Source organism: Ahaetulla prasina, chromosome 9, assembly GCF_028640845.1.
Source record: "Ahaetulla prasina isolate Xishuangbanna chromosome 9, ASM2864084v1, whole genome shotgun sequence".
NCBI lineage: Eukaryota > Metazoa > Chordata > Lepidosauria > Squamata > Colubridae > Ahaetulla > Ahaetulla prasina.
The window spans coordinates 20,522,854-20,540,467 of NC_080547.1; the positions used below are offsets into that span (position 1 = coordinate 20,522,854).

The 17,614-nt window shown below is 41.7% G+C and overlaps 1 protein-coding gene across 3 annotated transcripts in view; it reads left to right on the plus strand.

Annotated features, from left to right (window-relative positions):
• ETS1 (ETS proto-oncogene 1, transcription factor) overlaps positions 1-17,614 on the plus strand; it is a 170,828-nt gene that overhangs the window by 123,311 nt on the left and 29,903 nt on the right. For 2 of the 3 annotated variants that reach the window (XM_058194986.1, XM_058194987.1), the window contains 5 exons: positions 819-938; positions 2,541-2,741; positions 11,964-12,041; positions 12,634-12,882; positions 16,999-17,259. In XM_058194986.1, the coding sequence (XP_058050969.1) occupies positions 819-938; positions 2,541-2,741; positions 11,964-12,041; positions 12,634-12,882; positions 16,999-17,259 (909 nt within the window). The remainder of the gene's footprint in view (positions 1-818; positions 939-2,540; positions 2,742-11,963; positions 12,042-12,633; positions 12,883-16,998; positions 17,260-17,614) is intronic. The other variant, XM_058194988.1, reaches the window with a different exon arrangement.

A 17,614-nucleotide genomic window follows, 5' to 3' on the forward strand; every position in this document is an offset into this window, starting at 1 on the left:
TTTACAGACCGAGTGCCCAAAATGCAGGCATGCGCGCACGAACCCTCCCAATGCAATGCACATGTGCGTGGGCCCTCCGCATGCTTTCTGCTCCCCCGAGCATGCATGAGCGGGCCACCCGCATGCGCCCCTTCCCCCTTCCCCCTGTGCATGCACGGCAGAGACCTGAAGACCAGCTGGCCGGCGGGAGACGCGCATGCATGTGTGGTGGAGCTGAACTGGAGTGGCAGCTCGCATGCTCACGGAGAGGGCACTGTGTGCCTCCTCTGGCATGCACACCATAGGTTCACCATCACGGCCATATATCTTTACAAAATCAAATCCAAAGAGCAACAACTCAAAAATGGTCTCATACAGTCCACTTCTATTGGCTGTTCATGGAATATGGGCCTCTTGTGGCTCAACAGGCTAATGCAGTCTGTTATTAACACAGCTGCCTGCAATTACAATTACTGCAGGTTCGAGTCCCATCAGGCCCAAGGTTGACTCAGCCTTCCATCCTTTATAAGGTAGGTAAAATGAGGAGACAGATTGTTGGGGGGGCAATACAAGTTGACTTTGTATATAATATACAAATGGATGAGACTATTGCCTTACACAATGTAAGCCGCCCTGAGTCTTCGGAGAAGGGCGGGATATAAATTCAAATAAAAAAAATATTATCTTCTTGTTTGCTGGTGAACTTAGATTGGCCCATTGAGTAGTATTCTAGCCAGGAAGAAGATAGTGGACCTCTATTGACATTGGTCCTATGATTTCAGTTCCCTTGATATCATTGGTATCCACTGATGTCCCTGTTTCTCATCTTTGTCTTCTAGATATGGAATGTGCAGATGTGCCTTTGTTAACTCCAAGCAGCAAAGAAATGATGTCTCAGGCATTAAAAGCCACATTCAGTGGTTTCACAAAAGAGCAGCAACGACTGGGAATACCCAAAGGTAGGTCACAAGTGCTGAGTGGTGCCAACGTGCTACAAGAGCGTGTGGTTTCAAAACAGGTGCAAGTTGAATGGGTTTGTGGAATGTGTTCTAGAGCCCCTCCTATGTCATTCAGCTTTCATTTAGTATATGGAAAGCAATTTGAACATTGCACAGCATTTGGGGCATAAGAGTAGCAGTTCTATCATACCATATATGGATAGGTTGCAGTTCCCAGGGCAGAGAGCTCCTCAGATGTTGTCTCTATAGCCTTCCACAACCTTGAGACTCACATGTCTACGGAGTTTCTCAGTCATCCAGGTCATGGTTGTCCCAAAGGTGCTTTTTCAAGAGGCAACTGGACTTGCTTGTTTTTCTTCGAAGACATTTCACTTCTCAACCAAGAGAGCTGAAGGAGTTTCTTGGATCAGAAGCAAAGCATCTTCGAAGAAAAACTTGAGATTCATAGTTTCTTTGATCTGATACTTAACTAAGTGACATTCAACTCGATGGTGGAAACAGCTGACAGCCTTTCTCCTTATATGTTACTATATTTTTTTAAAGGTGGTTGGTATATTATTAAGAAGGGAGTACTGTTTGATATTGAGAAGCTGACATAGGCAGTTCTCAACTTACAACCATAATGGAGTCTGCCACATCATGGTCATAACTTGACATCCTTTAGGCCAGGGGTCTCCAATCTTGGCTACTTTAAGATCCCTCTCACAGTCACTGCTATTAAGCCTGGTTTCCCCAGTTTATATGTGTTCTTATATGCGAAGCAACCAGTCATAAGTTGATGTCTACTTGTAAACTGAGCAAAATCGCAATTATGTCCTGCCGATGGTTTCCAATATCTAATCATCTAAAGAACTTCTGAATAATATCCAACTTTTTGCCACCTTGGACAAAAACTAGTGGAGAACTCTTACCAAACCAAAGGAGGTCTTTTTGCCAATTCTGCCAGCATACTGGAAAAGGCCTACATCTCACTGGATTATCAACAGTGGAGAGAGTACAGTATGATTTTCCACTGAGAGAGATACAAGGACCAATAATTCAGGCTAGCAGAGGTCTTGCAACCTTCCCCAATAGAATGCTATAAAGCCAGGGGTGAAATCCAGCAGGTTCTGACAGGTTCTGAAGAACCAGCAGCAGAAATTTTGAGTACTTCAGAGAATTGGCAAATACCGCCTCTGGCTGGTCCCAGAGTGGGGTGGGAATGGAGATTTTGCAATATCTTTCCCTCAGGAGTGAGGAGGAAATGAGGATTTTGCAGTATCCTTCCCCTGGAGTGGGGTGGGAATGGAGATTTTGCAATATCCTTCCCTGAGGAGTGGGGATTTTGCAGTATCCTTCCCTCAGGAGTGAGGAGGAAATGAGGATTTTGCAGTATCCTTCCCCCAGGACTGGGGTGGGAATGGAGATTTTGCAATATCCTTCCCCCAGGAGTCAGGAGGGAATGGAGATTTTGCAGTATCCTTCCCCTGCCATGCCCACCAGCCCATGCCCACCAAGCCATGCCCACAGAACCAGTAGTAAAAAAAATTTGAATTTCACCACTGTGTAAATTGCACACAAAAAGCCACTCCCAGTAACTCTATCTGTGGTTTCTTCATGCAGATCCTCACCAATGGACAGAAACTCATGTACGGGACTGGATTATGTGGGCCATGAATGAGTTCAGTCTGAAGGATGTGGACTTCCAGAAATTCTGCATGAACGGAGCTGCCCTGTGTGCTCTAGGGAAGGACTGCTTCCTTGAATTAGCACCAGACTTTGTAGGCGACATTCTTTGGGAACATCTGGAGATGTTGCAGAAAGGTAATATATGATGACCAACAATAACAAGCTGGGTTGCTTTGATCAGGACTGCACCGGAAGACTATGCAAGTTCATGGGAGTTCCTGAATATCCCACTGCAGACATCAATGTTCCTGTTTCTGCATCACTTTATTGTACGAATGAAGGCAAATACATGTGTTTAATTTATTGTGTTTAGTTGTTCCTCAGAGATATAAGTTTACGGTATCCCTATTGAATATTTTGGCAGAGTCCAGTTACAGCGAAAAGCTCGCAAAGCAGCTTGCCCCTCGCCCATAAATTTTTAAAGGTAGTTTAATCTTCATTTATATTTTGGGAATATAGGAAATTGCTTTAAAAGAGAGTCTATTTATTTAGGAACGGTCTACATAAGGTGTGCCCAACTTGCAACCAGTAGGCCACATGTGGCCCTGGACAGCTTGTAATGTGGCCTACAAAATAATAAACTCTCTTTAGTTTTCTATATCTTTGATTATTTATGTACATTAACTATATTATATATTTTATATGTGGCCCAAGACAATTCCTCTTCATTTAGTGCAGCCCAGGCAAGCCAAAAAATGTGGAGAACCGTAGTCTACATTATGGATTGATTAGTCTACATTATGGGTTATTTATATACATTAACTATATTATATATTTTATATGTGGCCCAAGACAATTCCTCTTCATTCAGTGCAGCCCAGGCAAGCCAAAAAAGGTGGACAACCGTAATCTACATTATGGGTTGATTAGCCTACATTATGGGTTATTTATAAACATTAGCTATATTGTATATTTTATACATGGTCCAAGACAATTCCTCTTCATTCATTGCAGCCCAGGCAAGCAAAAAAAGGTGGACAACCGTAATCTACATTATGGGTTGATTAATGCAGGGTCTATGGATTCCAGAGTATCATCAAATCTCAGAGAGATACCTTTCATCCCCTCCCTAGGATATCCTCATGCTGGCTCCCCAGAGAATTCTGGGACTTGACGTCCATACATCTTAAAGTTGCTGCAGTTGAGAAACAATGGAGTAGGGCATAAGTTCAACTCTGCAAGAGTATACAGTACCACAGGGGGTTTATCAGGTTGCTGGCTTAGTCTGCATATTCTAGACCAGGGGTGTCAAACTTGATTTCATTGAGAGCCGCATCAGGGTTGGGTTTGACCACAGAGGGATAGGGTGTGTGGCTGGGGGTGGCTGTGACCAGGGTGGGCATGGCCAGGGACGGGCATGACCAGTGTGGGCGTGACCGGAGGCGTGACATGGGACTTGTGTCAAGGGCACCTCTGATGGCCAACTGCTAAGACAGGACTTCCCTGAAACTCTCCCTCCCTGAAACCCTCCCTTATAATCTTCCTTCCCTCCCTCCCTCCCTCCCTCCCTCCCTCCCTCCTTCCTTCCTTCCTTCCTTCCTTCCTTCCTTCCTTCCTTCCTTCCTTCCTTTTCTTCTTTCTCCTTCCCTCTTCTTTCTCCTTTCTTCTTACTTCCCCTCTTCCCTTATGTTTCCTTCCTTGCTCTCTTCTCTTCTCATCTTTCTTTCTTTTTCTTTTACTTTCCTCTTTTCCTTTCTCCTTTCCTGTACCCTTCTTGCATGCTCAAATGCAAAAGTGGAAACATTGCTCCTTTCACTTCGTTTTCAATTTGTCTTGATAGCCCTCTGCCAGCAAGAACAGAGCCTGGGTAGGGGGCCCATGCCTTCCCCAAGCTCCGTTTCCGCTGGCAGGGGCACCATGGGCCTGTCCTTTTCTGCTTCCAGGCCAGCCCCATGGGCCAGATCTAAGCACCCAATCCAGCCTGCGGGCCTTGAGTTTGACGCCTCTGTTCTAGACCTAAATGCTGTTGCAAAATTATATCCTTTCTCCCACCTGTAGCTGACTATCCTGGCACAAAGTCTTTTTAGTAACTTTTCCATCTATGTGCTGATGCATTTAAGAAGCGGAGTTCTACATAAACAAGAGAACAACACTACAGCCACAGATAGGAAGTGTTTCTGTGCCATGCTTCAATGGGTGGGATTTTCCAGCCTGTGTATAGTTCACCAGCATTCAGTTCTTTGCCAAATAACTGCGAAATCGTATTCTCCTTGGAGCCTGTGGGCAAAAGATGCTAAGGAACCAAGTTCACTGCCAGGCTACACACAGTTTATAAGGGCAAAGCTGTGTTTCTGACACCTCCTTTTTCCAAAAATAATGGGAAAGCATCAACTATTCCTGGACTACCCTGGATAAGCTTTAATAAGGAACAGACTGGCATTCAGTCTTGAATAATAAGGTGAAACCAATTGTAAATAAAAGGCACCCACTAAGATGTTTGCAAACCGTTTTGGAGGCTTCTGTAATAGGTAGAGGCAGGTGTTTATCATTCCATTTTAGGAGACAAGTGTGGGCTGGGACAGTTTTGTCTGTTCCATGAAATCCACTAAAAAGGTAGGGGATGTTGCCATCTTCTGTGGCTTTCTAAAGTTAAACACGCCACCATGCTTGGATGGGCAGTCTCTCATTTCTCTTGTAGGTGGCCTATAGTTGCAGCTCTTTTCTTCTTCTTCATTTCCAACAAGTTTCGGAGTGAGAGTTGAGTAACTGAACAAGCTACACCCAGAGCATAGAAAGTTAGGTTTCTGTGTGTTTTGTTGTGCTGTGTACACTGCCATCATCATGGCATTCCTAATGCAAATGATATACCAGGAATCTAGGGTTTAGTGATTTGGTTTACCAAAATCCCAGGTAACTTCTGGTGGGATGGGAAAAATTCCTTAGATTGAAATTGTTTTAAGAATCAATAAAGGTAGAGATTACTAAATTGAACTGGAGTACATTAGCTGATGTCCCCAAATAGTAAGTCAACCTCGTCAGTAAAACGAAGACCCAGATTGTTGGGAGCAATAGGCAGACTCTGTAAGCCACTTAGAGAGGGCTATAAAGCACTGTAAAGCGGTATATAAGTCCAAGTGCTATTGCTGTTCCTCCCTCCCTCCCTCCCTTCCTTCCTTCCCCTCCCTCCCTCCTCTCTTATTCCCTTTCTCATTCTCCTTCCTGGTGGCGCAGTGGTTAGAATGCAGTACTGCAGGCTAATTCAGCTGACTGCTAACTGTAGTTCGACAGTTCAAATCTCACTGGTTCAAGGTTGACTCAGCCTTCCATCCTTCCAAAGTGGGTAAAACGATGACCCAGATTGTTGGGGGCAATAGGCGGACTCTGTAAGCCACTTAGAGAGGGCTATAAAGCACTGTAAAGCGGTATATAAGTCCAAGTGCTATTGCTGTTCCTCCCTCCCTCCCTCCCTTCCTTCCTTCCCCTCCCTCCCTCCTCTCTTATTCCCTTTCTCATTCTCCTTCCTGGTGGCGCAGTGGTTAGAATGCAGTACTGCAGGCTAATTCAGCTGACTGCTAACTGTAGTTCGACAGTTCAAATCTCACTGGTTCAAGGTTGACTCAGCCTTCCATCCTTCCAAAGTGGGTAAAACGATGACCCAGATTGTTGGGGGCAATAGGCGGACTCTGTAAGCCACTTAGAGAGGGCTATAAAGCACTGTAAAGCGGTATATAAGTCCAAGTGCTATTGCTGTTCCTCCCTCCCTCCCTTTCTTCCTTCCTTCACCTCCCTCCCTCCTCTCTTATTCCCTTTCTCATTCTCCTTCCTGGTGGCGCAGTGGTTAGAATGCAGTACTGCAGGCTACTTCTGCTGCCTGCTGGCTGCCTGCAATTTGGCAGTTTGATTCTCACCAGGCTCAAGGCTGACTCAGCCTTCCATCCTTCCGAGGTGGGTAAAATGAGGACCCAGATCGTTGGGGGCAATAGGCTGACTCTGTAAACCACTTAGAGAGGGCTGTAAAAGCACTGTGAAGTGGTATATAAGACTAAGTGCTATTGCTCAATGCAAGGCAATGCATGTTGCTGCTTTGCTACTCGTTTTTATTGCTTACCTGCATGGGAATAAGTGAAGGATTCCTTAGAATTGAACAACATTCTAAGAAAAAAATTTAGTTGATGAGATGGATGGGCATGAAAACAACACCCAAATTAGCCGGTGTGTTTTTTTTTTTAAGCTGGAGATATTGGCAAAAGTTGATTAAGTTGAGTTCTAGAAAATAAGGACTCTTTGCTAAACAAGGACCTGGAAACATATGCAACAAAACTTTGTTTTAATGGATTATTTGGAGGAAGACCGTATTGATTATTCCCCATAGTCTGAGGAATAGAACAAGCACATCGTTGTGGCGATATATTATCTGTATCATTATGCAACTAACAGAATTTTGCATACTGACATTAGGGAAATAGTGACAGTTAAATCATTTGTACAAATATGTCCTTACATAAATTGTAATGGAATTTGGTTTGTTGTATGCAAAGTCCATTTACTGAGGTCCAGAAAATCGTACATTTGCTAGGTACCTTCAAAACAGCTAGTTTTGACTGGTTTTTACAATGGGTTGAAAAACGGTGTTCACTTTCCATTTCTATTTGTAAAACTGGAAAGAATAGAATAGAATAGAATAGAATAGAATAGAATAGAATAGAATAGAATAGAATAGAATAGAATAGAATAGAATAGAATAGAATAGAATTCTTTATTGGCCAAGTGTGATTGGACACACAAGAATTTGTCTTGGTGCATGTGCTCTCAGTATACATAACAGAAAAGATACGTTCATGAAGAATCATAAGGTACAACACTTAATGATAGTCATAGGGTACAAATAAGCAATCAAATCATATTAGGAAAAAATCTATATCAATATAAATTGTAAGGATACAAGCAACAAAGTTACAGTCATACAGTCATAAGTGGGAGGAGGTGGGTGATGGGAATGATGAGAAGACTAATAGTAATAGTAATGCAGCCTTAGTGAAAGTTTGCCAGTGTTGAGGGGATTATTTGTTTAGCAGAGTGATGGCATTCAGGAAAAACTGTTCTTTTGTCTAGTTGTCTATTTACTAAATCTGCACTACTATTAATCTTCTCATCGTTCCCATCGCCCATCTCCTTCCACTGATGACTGTATGACTGTAACTTTGTTGCTTGTATCCTTACGATTTATATTGATATTGTTTCATGATTACTTATTTGTACCCTATGACTATCATTAAGAGTTGTACCTTAGAATTCTTGATGAACATATCTTTTCTTTTATGTACACTGAGAGCATATGCACCAAGACAAATTCCTTGTGTGTCCAATCACACTTGGCCAGTAAAAAAATCTATTCTATTCTGTTCTGTTCTGTTCTGTTCTGTTCTTCTGGTGTGCAGTGCTCTATAGCATTGTTTTGAGGGTAGGAAGAGAGCATTTCACCGAGGTAGCCATCTGTGGTGCCATCTTGAAGGAGAAGTCATGTCTAGTGAGATGAAAATTGCCTCGGCAATTTTAAGACTTGTGGACTTCAACTACCAAAATTTCCCAGCCAGCTGTTCTTAAAGTTGCCAAGGTTGGACACTCCAGGTATAAAACAAGACCGTTGGGTAAATTTTATTTTATTTTATTTTATTTATTTATTTATTTATTTATTTATTTATTTATTTATTTATTTATTTATTTATTTATTTATTTATTTATTTGTCACAATAGTATATGTAAGCGTAAGCATGAAATAACTATACGATATATATGCATAAATATATATAAGTATAAAAAAAGAAAAACTATACGAATTGGATACAGTCAAAGGGAACATTAGGACAGGAACGGTAGGCATGCTGGTGCTCTTATGCACGCCCCTTACAGACCTCTTAGGAATGGGGTGAGGTCAATAGTAGATAGTTTTTGATTAAAGCTTTGGGGATTTTGGGAAGAGACCACAGAGTCAGGTAGTGCATTCTAGGCATTAACAACTCTATTACTGAAGTCATATTTTCTGCAGTCAAGATTGGAGCGGAAAATATGACTTCAGTAATAGAGTTGTTAATGCCTGGAATTCACTACCTGACTCTGTGGTCTCTTCTCAAAATCCCCAAAACTTTAACTAAAAACTATCTTATATTTATATATATTTCCATGAAGGTATTAAGTTTAAAAGAAGCTCTTCCTCCTCCTTAGTCATCTTGCAGTCCTATATTCTCACATGGACTGACTAGTTTCGACCCACCGGGGAACGAAGTGAGGATCCTATTTATTGTTGCTGATTCCGGAAAGAAGCCAGCCAGAAAATAGTGTACATCCTTTCAAAAAGAACCTAGTTTTGATCTCCCCTTCTGTTAGGGGGGTTGGGGAAGAGGTCTAAACAAAACTAAGACTTTTTAAAAAAATATTTTCTTTTAATACAAAACATTCCATCATTCATTAAACAGTGTGTATCTGGGTACAATTTTTTTTGTGTCATAACAGTTAAAGGCTTACCACCATATTCATTATTTATATCTACTCTTAGTTTAATATTAATACTTAATAGTTAGCATATCTGTTAACATAACATTTCTCTTCTTAACTTATTTAACTTTACTATACATGACTTTCATATTTATTCTCTAACCATTGATAAAATAAATCCCACATATAATAATAATCCGGTTCTTCCTTCCCTCTAATTGCAAGTGTTAATTTGTTCATTTCTGCACATTCCAATATTTTCTTAATCACTTTTTCATCTGCAGGAGTCTCTTCACCTTTCCAATTCTGTGCAAACACAATTCTAGCTGCAGTTATTACATGAATAATCAACTATACCGTTTCTTTACTATAATTCCCTGGTAAAATCTCCAACAAGAATATCTCAGGTTTTAAGTCAATATGCTGCTGCGTCATTTTTTCCAACCACATACAAATTCTTGCCCAGTATTTTTTTGCTTCTACATACATCCACGACGTACGGTAATACGATCCCGGTATCTGATGGCATTTTCAACATTTCATTGATTTATCTTTAAACATTTTTGCCAGTCTTTCAAGTGACAGATGCCATCTATAAAACATCTTGTACAAATTCTCCTTGCATGCAGTAGACCTTGTTAACTTATAAATTTCCGTCCCATAATTGCTGCCATTTATCTAGCTCTATTGTATGTCCAATGTTTTTTTCCCCATGCTATCATTGTTTCTTTAACTTGTTCTTTTTCTAACTTAATTAAACAAAACTAAGACTTGTGTGAGCTGAGTTGTGGGAGCTTTGGGCCCTTTTCCCTCCTCCTGGACAGATCTGCCAAACCCACCCACCCCCCACAGATAACCACAGGGAAGGGAGCACACCAGGTTATAGTTCTAAAGAAGGCACCAACTTTGTAGTCAACGAGAGAGCACTGTTGACTGTCAGGAACAAGGGTTTATTTTAGGGGGTGGGGAATGGAAAGGGATTAATTTTGAGTATTGTGAAATACATGTCAGCGAAGAAGACTTTGCCTGATGCCTTTTCTGTCTTCGTTAGACAGCTTGTGGTAGGTGACTCACCTCTGGCTGAAATGTTTCGAAATACCTAAATGTATTGGGAAGCCTGCTCATAAAAGTAATCAGGACAAGACAGAAGGTTTGACCCTGGCCATCTTGATTACTTTGACCATGCAATTCTTCATGTTTGCTTTGGCAAACATTTTTGAAGCTATGGTGCTAGGACACGCTGCTCAATACAATCTGGCCAGGTCAGGCTGATATTGAGCACAGGAGCTTCCTACCGTGGTTGAACAGTTTGTGGGCCACGTAGACCCCTGAAGATGCTTTTCTAGATCCCTCCAATTCCTCAAGATCCTCTTGATGAATAACAATTTTGTTATTCTGTTTATTTTGCTAACAAAGTACGTGGACAGAAGTAAGCAGCGGGGTACCCAGTGGTGGGATTCAGCCAGTTCGCACCACTTCGGGAGAACCGGTTGTTAACTTTCTGAGCAGTTTGGTGAACTGGTTGTTGGAAGAAATCATTAGGACAGAGAACTGGTTGTTAAATTATTTGAATCCTACCACTGGGGGTACCCCTAGGTTCGGTCTTAGGCTTGGTACTGTTCAATAGTTTTATAAATGATTTAGATCAGGGGTCTCCAACAGAGGTGGGTTTCAGCAGGTTCTGACCAGTTTTGGAGAACTGGTAGGGGAAATTTTGAGTAGTTCGGAGAACTAGTAGTAAAAATTCTGAGTGGCCTCACCCCCATCTATTCTCTGCCTTCCAAGTCCCAGCTGAGTGGGAGGAAATGGGGATTTTGCAGTTACCTTCCCCTGGAGTAGGGAGGGAATGGAGATTTTACAGTATCCTTCCCCTGCCATGCTCACCAAGCAATCCCATGGCCACCAAGCCATACCCACAGAACCGGTAGTTAAAAAAATTTGAAACCTACCACTGGTCTCCAACCTTGGTAACTTTAAGCTTGGCGGACTTTAACTCCCAGAATTACCCACCCAGCAAAGCTGGCTGGGTAATTCTGGGAGTCGAAGTCCACCAGGCTTAAAATTGCCAAGATTGGAGACCACTGATTTAGATGAGGGAATAGAAAGGAAACTCATCCAATCTGCAGATGTCGTTTTTTCTTCTTGTGAAATTTGTTAGCAAACAACTGAATAACAATGACATGATTTCCTGCATAGGAGCATGATGTGTTCCTTATTCACATTTTTTTGAACAATGTCAAATTAAACCGAAATCAATGAAAAAAATATTCAGCCATTTTGCAATATGACTAGACCGTGCCAAACAGCATACTCATGAGCTGTAGCTGCCAGCCACAAACAGCTTTCCTAGTCTGATAAAAAAATTGAGGGGAAAATCCTATTACACAACTGGAAATCATTGTAAGTGTATCAACAACATTTGTTTAATAGAGCATAAGAAGGACAATTCTCGCGCTGAACTTCCATTAGCCAGCTTCACTTTTGGTTGGTGATGATGGGAATTGTGCTCAAGCTATATGCATTACACCAGTTTGCTATCGGTACCTGTTGGTACCTTCAAGGTGTTTAAAACACTAGATGTCACATAGGAAAAGTCTTGGAAATCATATACCAATTTTAATACAGATGTTCATGTCATGGAAAACCATGCTTACGTGCGAACCACTGGACTCCACTGTGATTCATGCCTTTATGGTCCACGTGTTGGATTTCCATAACAGATTTCTTGGTAATCACCGCTTCCGACGTTCAACATAGCATTTCCATAAATTTTTCTTCATGGGCCCTTTTTGACAAGTTCATCACCACATTGTGTGATGACTTGGCATTAGTCACAGTTTCTCAGCTTCACCTACCTATATATATTGTTGTTAGTTGCATTGTTGTTGAATAATTGAGATATTCCCTTTCATTTATCTGCTATAGAAGAGATCAAGCCATATCCAGCAAATGGAATAAATGCTGCCTATCCAGAATCTCGCTATACGTCCGACTACTTCATTAGTAAGTCCAATTCTTTTTTCTTTTCTTTTCTTTTCTTTTCTTTTCTTTTCTTTTCTTTTCTTCTTTCTTTCTTTCTTTCTTTCTTTTTCTTCTCTTTTTTCTTTCTTTCTTTCTCTTTTCTTCCTTCCTTCCTTCCCTCCTTCCTTCCTTCCTTCTTTCCCTCCCTCCCTCCCTCTTTTTTCCTTCCTTCCTTCCCTCCTTCCTTCTTTCTTTCCCTTCCTCCCTCCCTCTCTTCCTCTTTCTTTACTTCTTTCCTTCCTTTCTTCCTTCTTTCCCTCCCTCTCTCCCTCCCTCTCTCCCTTCCTCTCTCTCTCCCTCCCTCCCTCCCTCTTACAAGAAGGTAAATTAATGTGTGTAGAATATTAAGCTTTAAACAAATCTAAAAATGTGTTCTGTTAACTTAGAACAAATATTGGAATGTGTGACCTAGTATACTTCTTCCCAATTACATCTGACTGTAACATCTGAGCCAATAGAAAGGGAATGTTGCAGAATCTTTGGCAAATCCTAGACAGCGGCCTTTTCTGCTGAGGTGCCCACATAGGTCCCTAAAACCCTGGATCACCACTTCATGCCATTTTTCTCCTTGCAGGTTATGGCATTGAGCATGCTCAGTGTGTGCCTCCATCAGAGTTTTCTGAGCCCAGCTTCATCACAGAGTCCTACCAGACTCTCCATCCAATCAGCTCTGAGGAGCTCCTGTCTCTCAAATATGAGAATGAGTACCCATCAGTCATTCTTCGCGACCCAGTGCAGATGGACTCCTTGCAGACAGACTACTTCACCATCAAACAGGAAGTCGTAACACCGGATAACATGTGCATGGGGCGTGCCGGCCGAGGTAGTGTAGACAAATAGATAATAAAGGCCCCTCTATCTGGGCCATTGTGGTTGCTTCTGTTCCATTCCTGGTACTGCCAAAAAAACTTCTTCAGATCATGGTTACATTCTGCTGGTGAGCCTTTAATCAGCCCTGGTGTTGCAGTGGTTAGAATGCAATATTGTAGGCTACCTCTGCCCACGGTCTGGAATTTGATCCATGGTGGCACAGTGGTTAGAATGCAGTATTGCAGGCTAATTCTGCTGACTGACTGACAGAGTTCAGTTCCCACCGGCTCAAGGTTGACTCAGCTTTTCATCTTTTTGAGGTCGGTAAAATGAGGACCCAGATTGTTGGGGGCAATATGCTAACTCTGTAAACCAGTTAGAAAGGGCCGTAAAGCACTGTGAAGCGGTGTATAAGTCTAAGTGCTATTGCTATTGTTTCAGATTTCTATCCTTCCAAGGTCCATGAGGACCCAAATTGTTAGAGGCAATATGCTGACATTGTGAACCACCCATTTAAAGCATTACAGGGTGGTATATGAATTTAAGTGCTATTGCTATTGCTATTGCTGGTAGCTTTTTCTAAATGGTGGGTAATTTTGGTATAGGATGCCTAAGTGATCTTACTGGGGATGTGTTCTACCCTAGTCTTCCCCAACTACTGACTCTGGAAGTCATCATCCTAGACATCTTGAGGAATCTGGAACTGGCAATTGAAGAAATTTCATGCAATGGCCATAAGATAATAGCCACCCTGTCAAGGTGGACTGCATTGTGCCAAAACTCATGGGGGAACTTGTAACTCTTCACTCAAATGGGGACATCAGGCTTATTTGCAAATAGGGATGAATGACTTTGGTTTCAAACATGCATATACCTATAAATCCATTGTCATCACCACCATACCTTTAATATATACCTCAGACCTATGTCAGCTTTTCTTATTCAATAATAAATTGAATTTGACCTCGTTCTTGGTCTCAGTTCTGACACCCATGTCTATGGTTGAGATGGTTTTATTTTTTTTCCCCATAAAACCCAGCCTTTTGGTCTGTTTTTTTTTTTTTTTAAGCACAAAAACCAACAAACCAATGAACAAACCATATTGTTGTCCAAACACTCTACTGGCTGGGATTTTATATCACTAAGAGCTATGATTTAACCAAGGTTTTTGGACTGTTGCTACGGTTAGTTGAGATCACACTGTAATTAAGCCACAGTAGCTAAGCTCACCTATCAAAAATGTTTGAAAAAGTTTAAACGATTTCTGGAAACTTCCATATACTTTTCTTGGCAACTATTTGGAAGTGGTTTGCCTTCTAGGATTTATTTTTTTAATTTTCCAGTGTAGCCTACACCCTTGTTTTCCCATCCAAGTATTATCCTGGTCTAACTGACCTTGTTGAGCTCTTTTGAGATCAGCCAAGGTTAACAGGATACAGCTCCCTCATTGGGCACATCAACCGACTAAATAAATAATGTGATTTGTTTGTTTGTTTAACAAATTTATCCCTCCTCTGGGATCACTTTGCAGGTTTATGAATAAATAAATAGCACTATTTTGGCGAATAGTGATATATCTCCTTTGACTGATGGACACTTTTTCCTACGCAAGATTTTTCAACTAGAAATTCTACCAACAGAATTGTTGGAGAGTTGTTTGTTTTCTTAAGCCATGCATTGGCTTTTGCAATAAGAGAAGCGCATCACACACACCTTCCAAATTCTAGACTTTAGAGACCTCTATGCTTTGCTTATCTCAAGCAAGCGATTCCTGCCATTATCTAAATTCTTGCTAGATATACTTACTAGGGAGGTACCTACTGGAGAGGATGTGGAGGTCAAATCAAAACATGGCAAATATGCCAGTTCAAAGCTTTCTCTCCACCCCGGAGAGTTATTCTGTGGGCTTTCGTTGCCACCATCTCTGCCAATGAATTTAGTTTCCCCCTTGGGTCTTACACAATCCCAGCAGCTGTTTTCGGACTGGTTTTGGTAATTATTGAACTCAAATGATCCTACTTCGCTCTTAAGGTTGTCAGTAAATCTGAAATGGTTGAGCAATAGCCATAGAGTGGAATTCCAGAGAAAAAGCTGTGTAAGACCTTATTTGTTTTGTTTTGTTTGTTCACTTTTGAACCTGTGTGCTTTGGTAGGAATTCATATTTTTAGCTGAAGTAAGAGTGATTAATACTGGGCAGAGTTGCCTGAGTTGACATATTGGACTTCTGGCGAACTGATCTCTTAAGAAGCCAAGAATAAACAGCCCTCATGCTTGCCAGGACTAAGGTAACATCTAATGATCATGAGGAAGAAGAAGCAACAATGCACAACCGTTCCTTTTTTGTAACAGAGAGCCCTACATTTGCAGCTGAAATCTGAAAGTGTTTTATATATATATAAAGAGTGTTTTACATATATATAGAGAAAGTGTGTGTATATATATATATATATATATATATATATATATATAGAGAGAGAGAGAGAGAGAGAGAGAGAGGGAGGGAGGGAGGGAGGGAGGGAGGGAGGGAGGGAGGGAGAGAGAGAGAGAGAGAGAGAATGAATACTTGTCACATTTGGTGAAGTTTTTTGATGAGATAGCACAAGTGGTAATCTGTATGCTTGGTGGTTTCCTTATAGCAGGTCAGGTGGTTTCTCCATCTAACTCGGTAATCTGTATGAAGACGTCATTCCTTCTCCTTGCGACATGTTGCTGTTAGATGGAGAAATTGGAGCTTGAACTACAGATTGAATGTGAGATCGAACTACTTTTGGCTGATAATCTTTGCCTTGCTTGTAAAGTCTCTGCTCCTATCAAGCTCCAAAAACCAAGAAACAGACACACAAAGCTACCTCTAAGAAGTTTCCTTTAATGTTCCTCACCTAGAAGCAGAAAGCCTCCCCAACTACAGCAAGCTACTTGCATCATTAGAGATATACTCTGAAAACTTCTATGGAGGAGCAAACTTGACCCTCTTTCTCCCAACCAAACTATTTAAACTTACTGTCTCTGGGATCGAGACTATGTTCCACCACCACTCCAGAGCTGTAGTCCAGGCTATTTCCCTCCTTAAGATCCAGTGAAAGTCATAAAGAACTCTGTCCCTTCTCAGATTTAGCAATATCCTTAACTGGGTAGGAAAAAAAAGTATATTTCAGAGAAAAGGTCATGCAAATGTTCAAAGCATGGAGACAATGTTCAGGCAATTAAAGGTATAGATTCAGCCCTGTGAACTCTGATTTCACAACGGTCCTGCTATGAATTCTTCAAAAGATGAAGTGATATTGCTTACACCCAGTGGGTGGGATTCAACCGGTGTAACAACCGGTTCACTGAGCGCAAACAGCTCTAAAACTTACCTTCTACTGCAGCTCCGGTAAGTAAAACAGCTGAGGCATGGCAATCCCGCGCCTATCAGCTGGGCTTCAAACAAAGGAAATATAGGTCAGTATAGCTCAGGGACAGGCAGGCAGGCCCAGCTGATCGTGGGAGCTGCTGGTTCACCTGAACTGGTAGCTCCGAACCGGCTGAATCCCACTCCTGCTTACACCAAGAAGTGCAAGTGTCAGACGGACACAATGCCTAAAGAAGGGAATATGAGATCCATCCTCATTTCATGGCAGCTTCATCTTAAGCCTCTCCCTTACACCTGTTTTGGACACCACTCAAGATGGCATAGTGCCCTTCTAACCCCATCATGCCAACAGCCCTTCAGGGCTGATCGACACCTGAAGATACACATGCCTGGATCCTTTTCAGCAGTAAGGCTTCAACAAAAGCCTTCATGGTGGAGCTGCAGGACAGAAATATGGGGACTGTGCAACTTTTTTTCTGAGAACTACATTAAGCTCTTGAAGCTGGTGGCTGTGCTGCCAAAAAGAAGGGGGAAATGATGCAGTTGAGGCAACAACATGAATTAAACTAAAACAATGTGTTATTAAGGATGGTCAAAATGGTTTAGAATGACTTTTTCTTTGTATCCCATTAAAACATGATATTTAAGTCAATGTTGGTGAGGATCTGGAGGTAGTCAGGCAGGTTATTTGTAGCCTGGGCTTTTTTTCTTCCTCCTCATGAAGGCATCTCAATCACTGGTTGTTGTTGAACTTCCATTTTCTTCTTGCCTTGCAGGTAAACTCGGGGGCCAAGATTCTTTTGAGAGTATAGAGAGTTATGACAGTTGTGACCGTCTGGCACAGTCCTGGAGTAGCCAGTCATCCTTCCAGAGTCTCCAGCGCGTCCCTTCCTATGATAGCTTTGATTCGGAGGACTACCCTGTCCCTCTACCCAACCACAAGCCCAAAGGCACTTTCAAGGACTATGTTCGAGACCGAACTGACATGAACAAGGACAAACCGGTCATTCCTGCTGCTGCCCTGGCTGGTTACACAGGTAAGATGCTGGAGAAACGTGGGTGACCGCAGCAGGTTTTTCTCATGGCTGTGTTCACTCAAACAACATACTCAGTTAGCTCAGTCATACTTGCATTTGTGCAATCGGCTAAGTAATGGTTCCTTAAAAAAATTGTTCAGTATTTCTTTAGAAAAGAGGGGGATCCAGAATATTCTACAATCTTCGTGCTTTTTGGTTAGTTTATGATTCGTCTTATTCTACAGACAGATGGACTAAATTGTTCACCGGGTTCAGTGTGCTATACAACCACGACCCGCATGTCATTCTTTTTTTTTAATTGAAAAAGTTTTTACAAAAAAAAGCTTTTCCCCCCCTTTCCCCCCTCCCTCTCTAC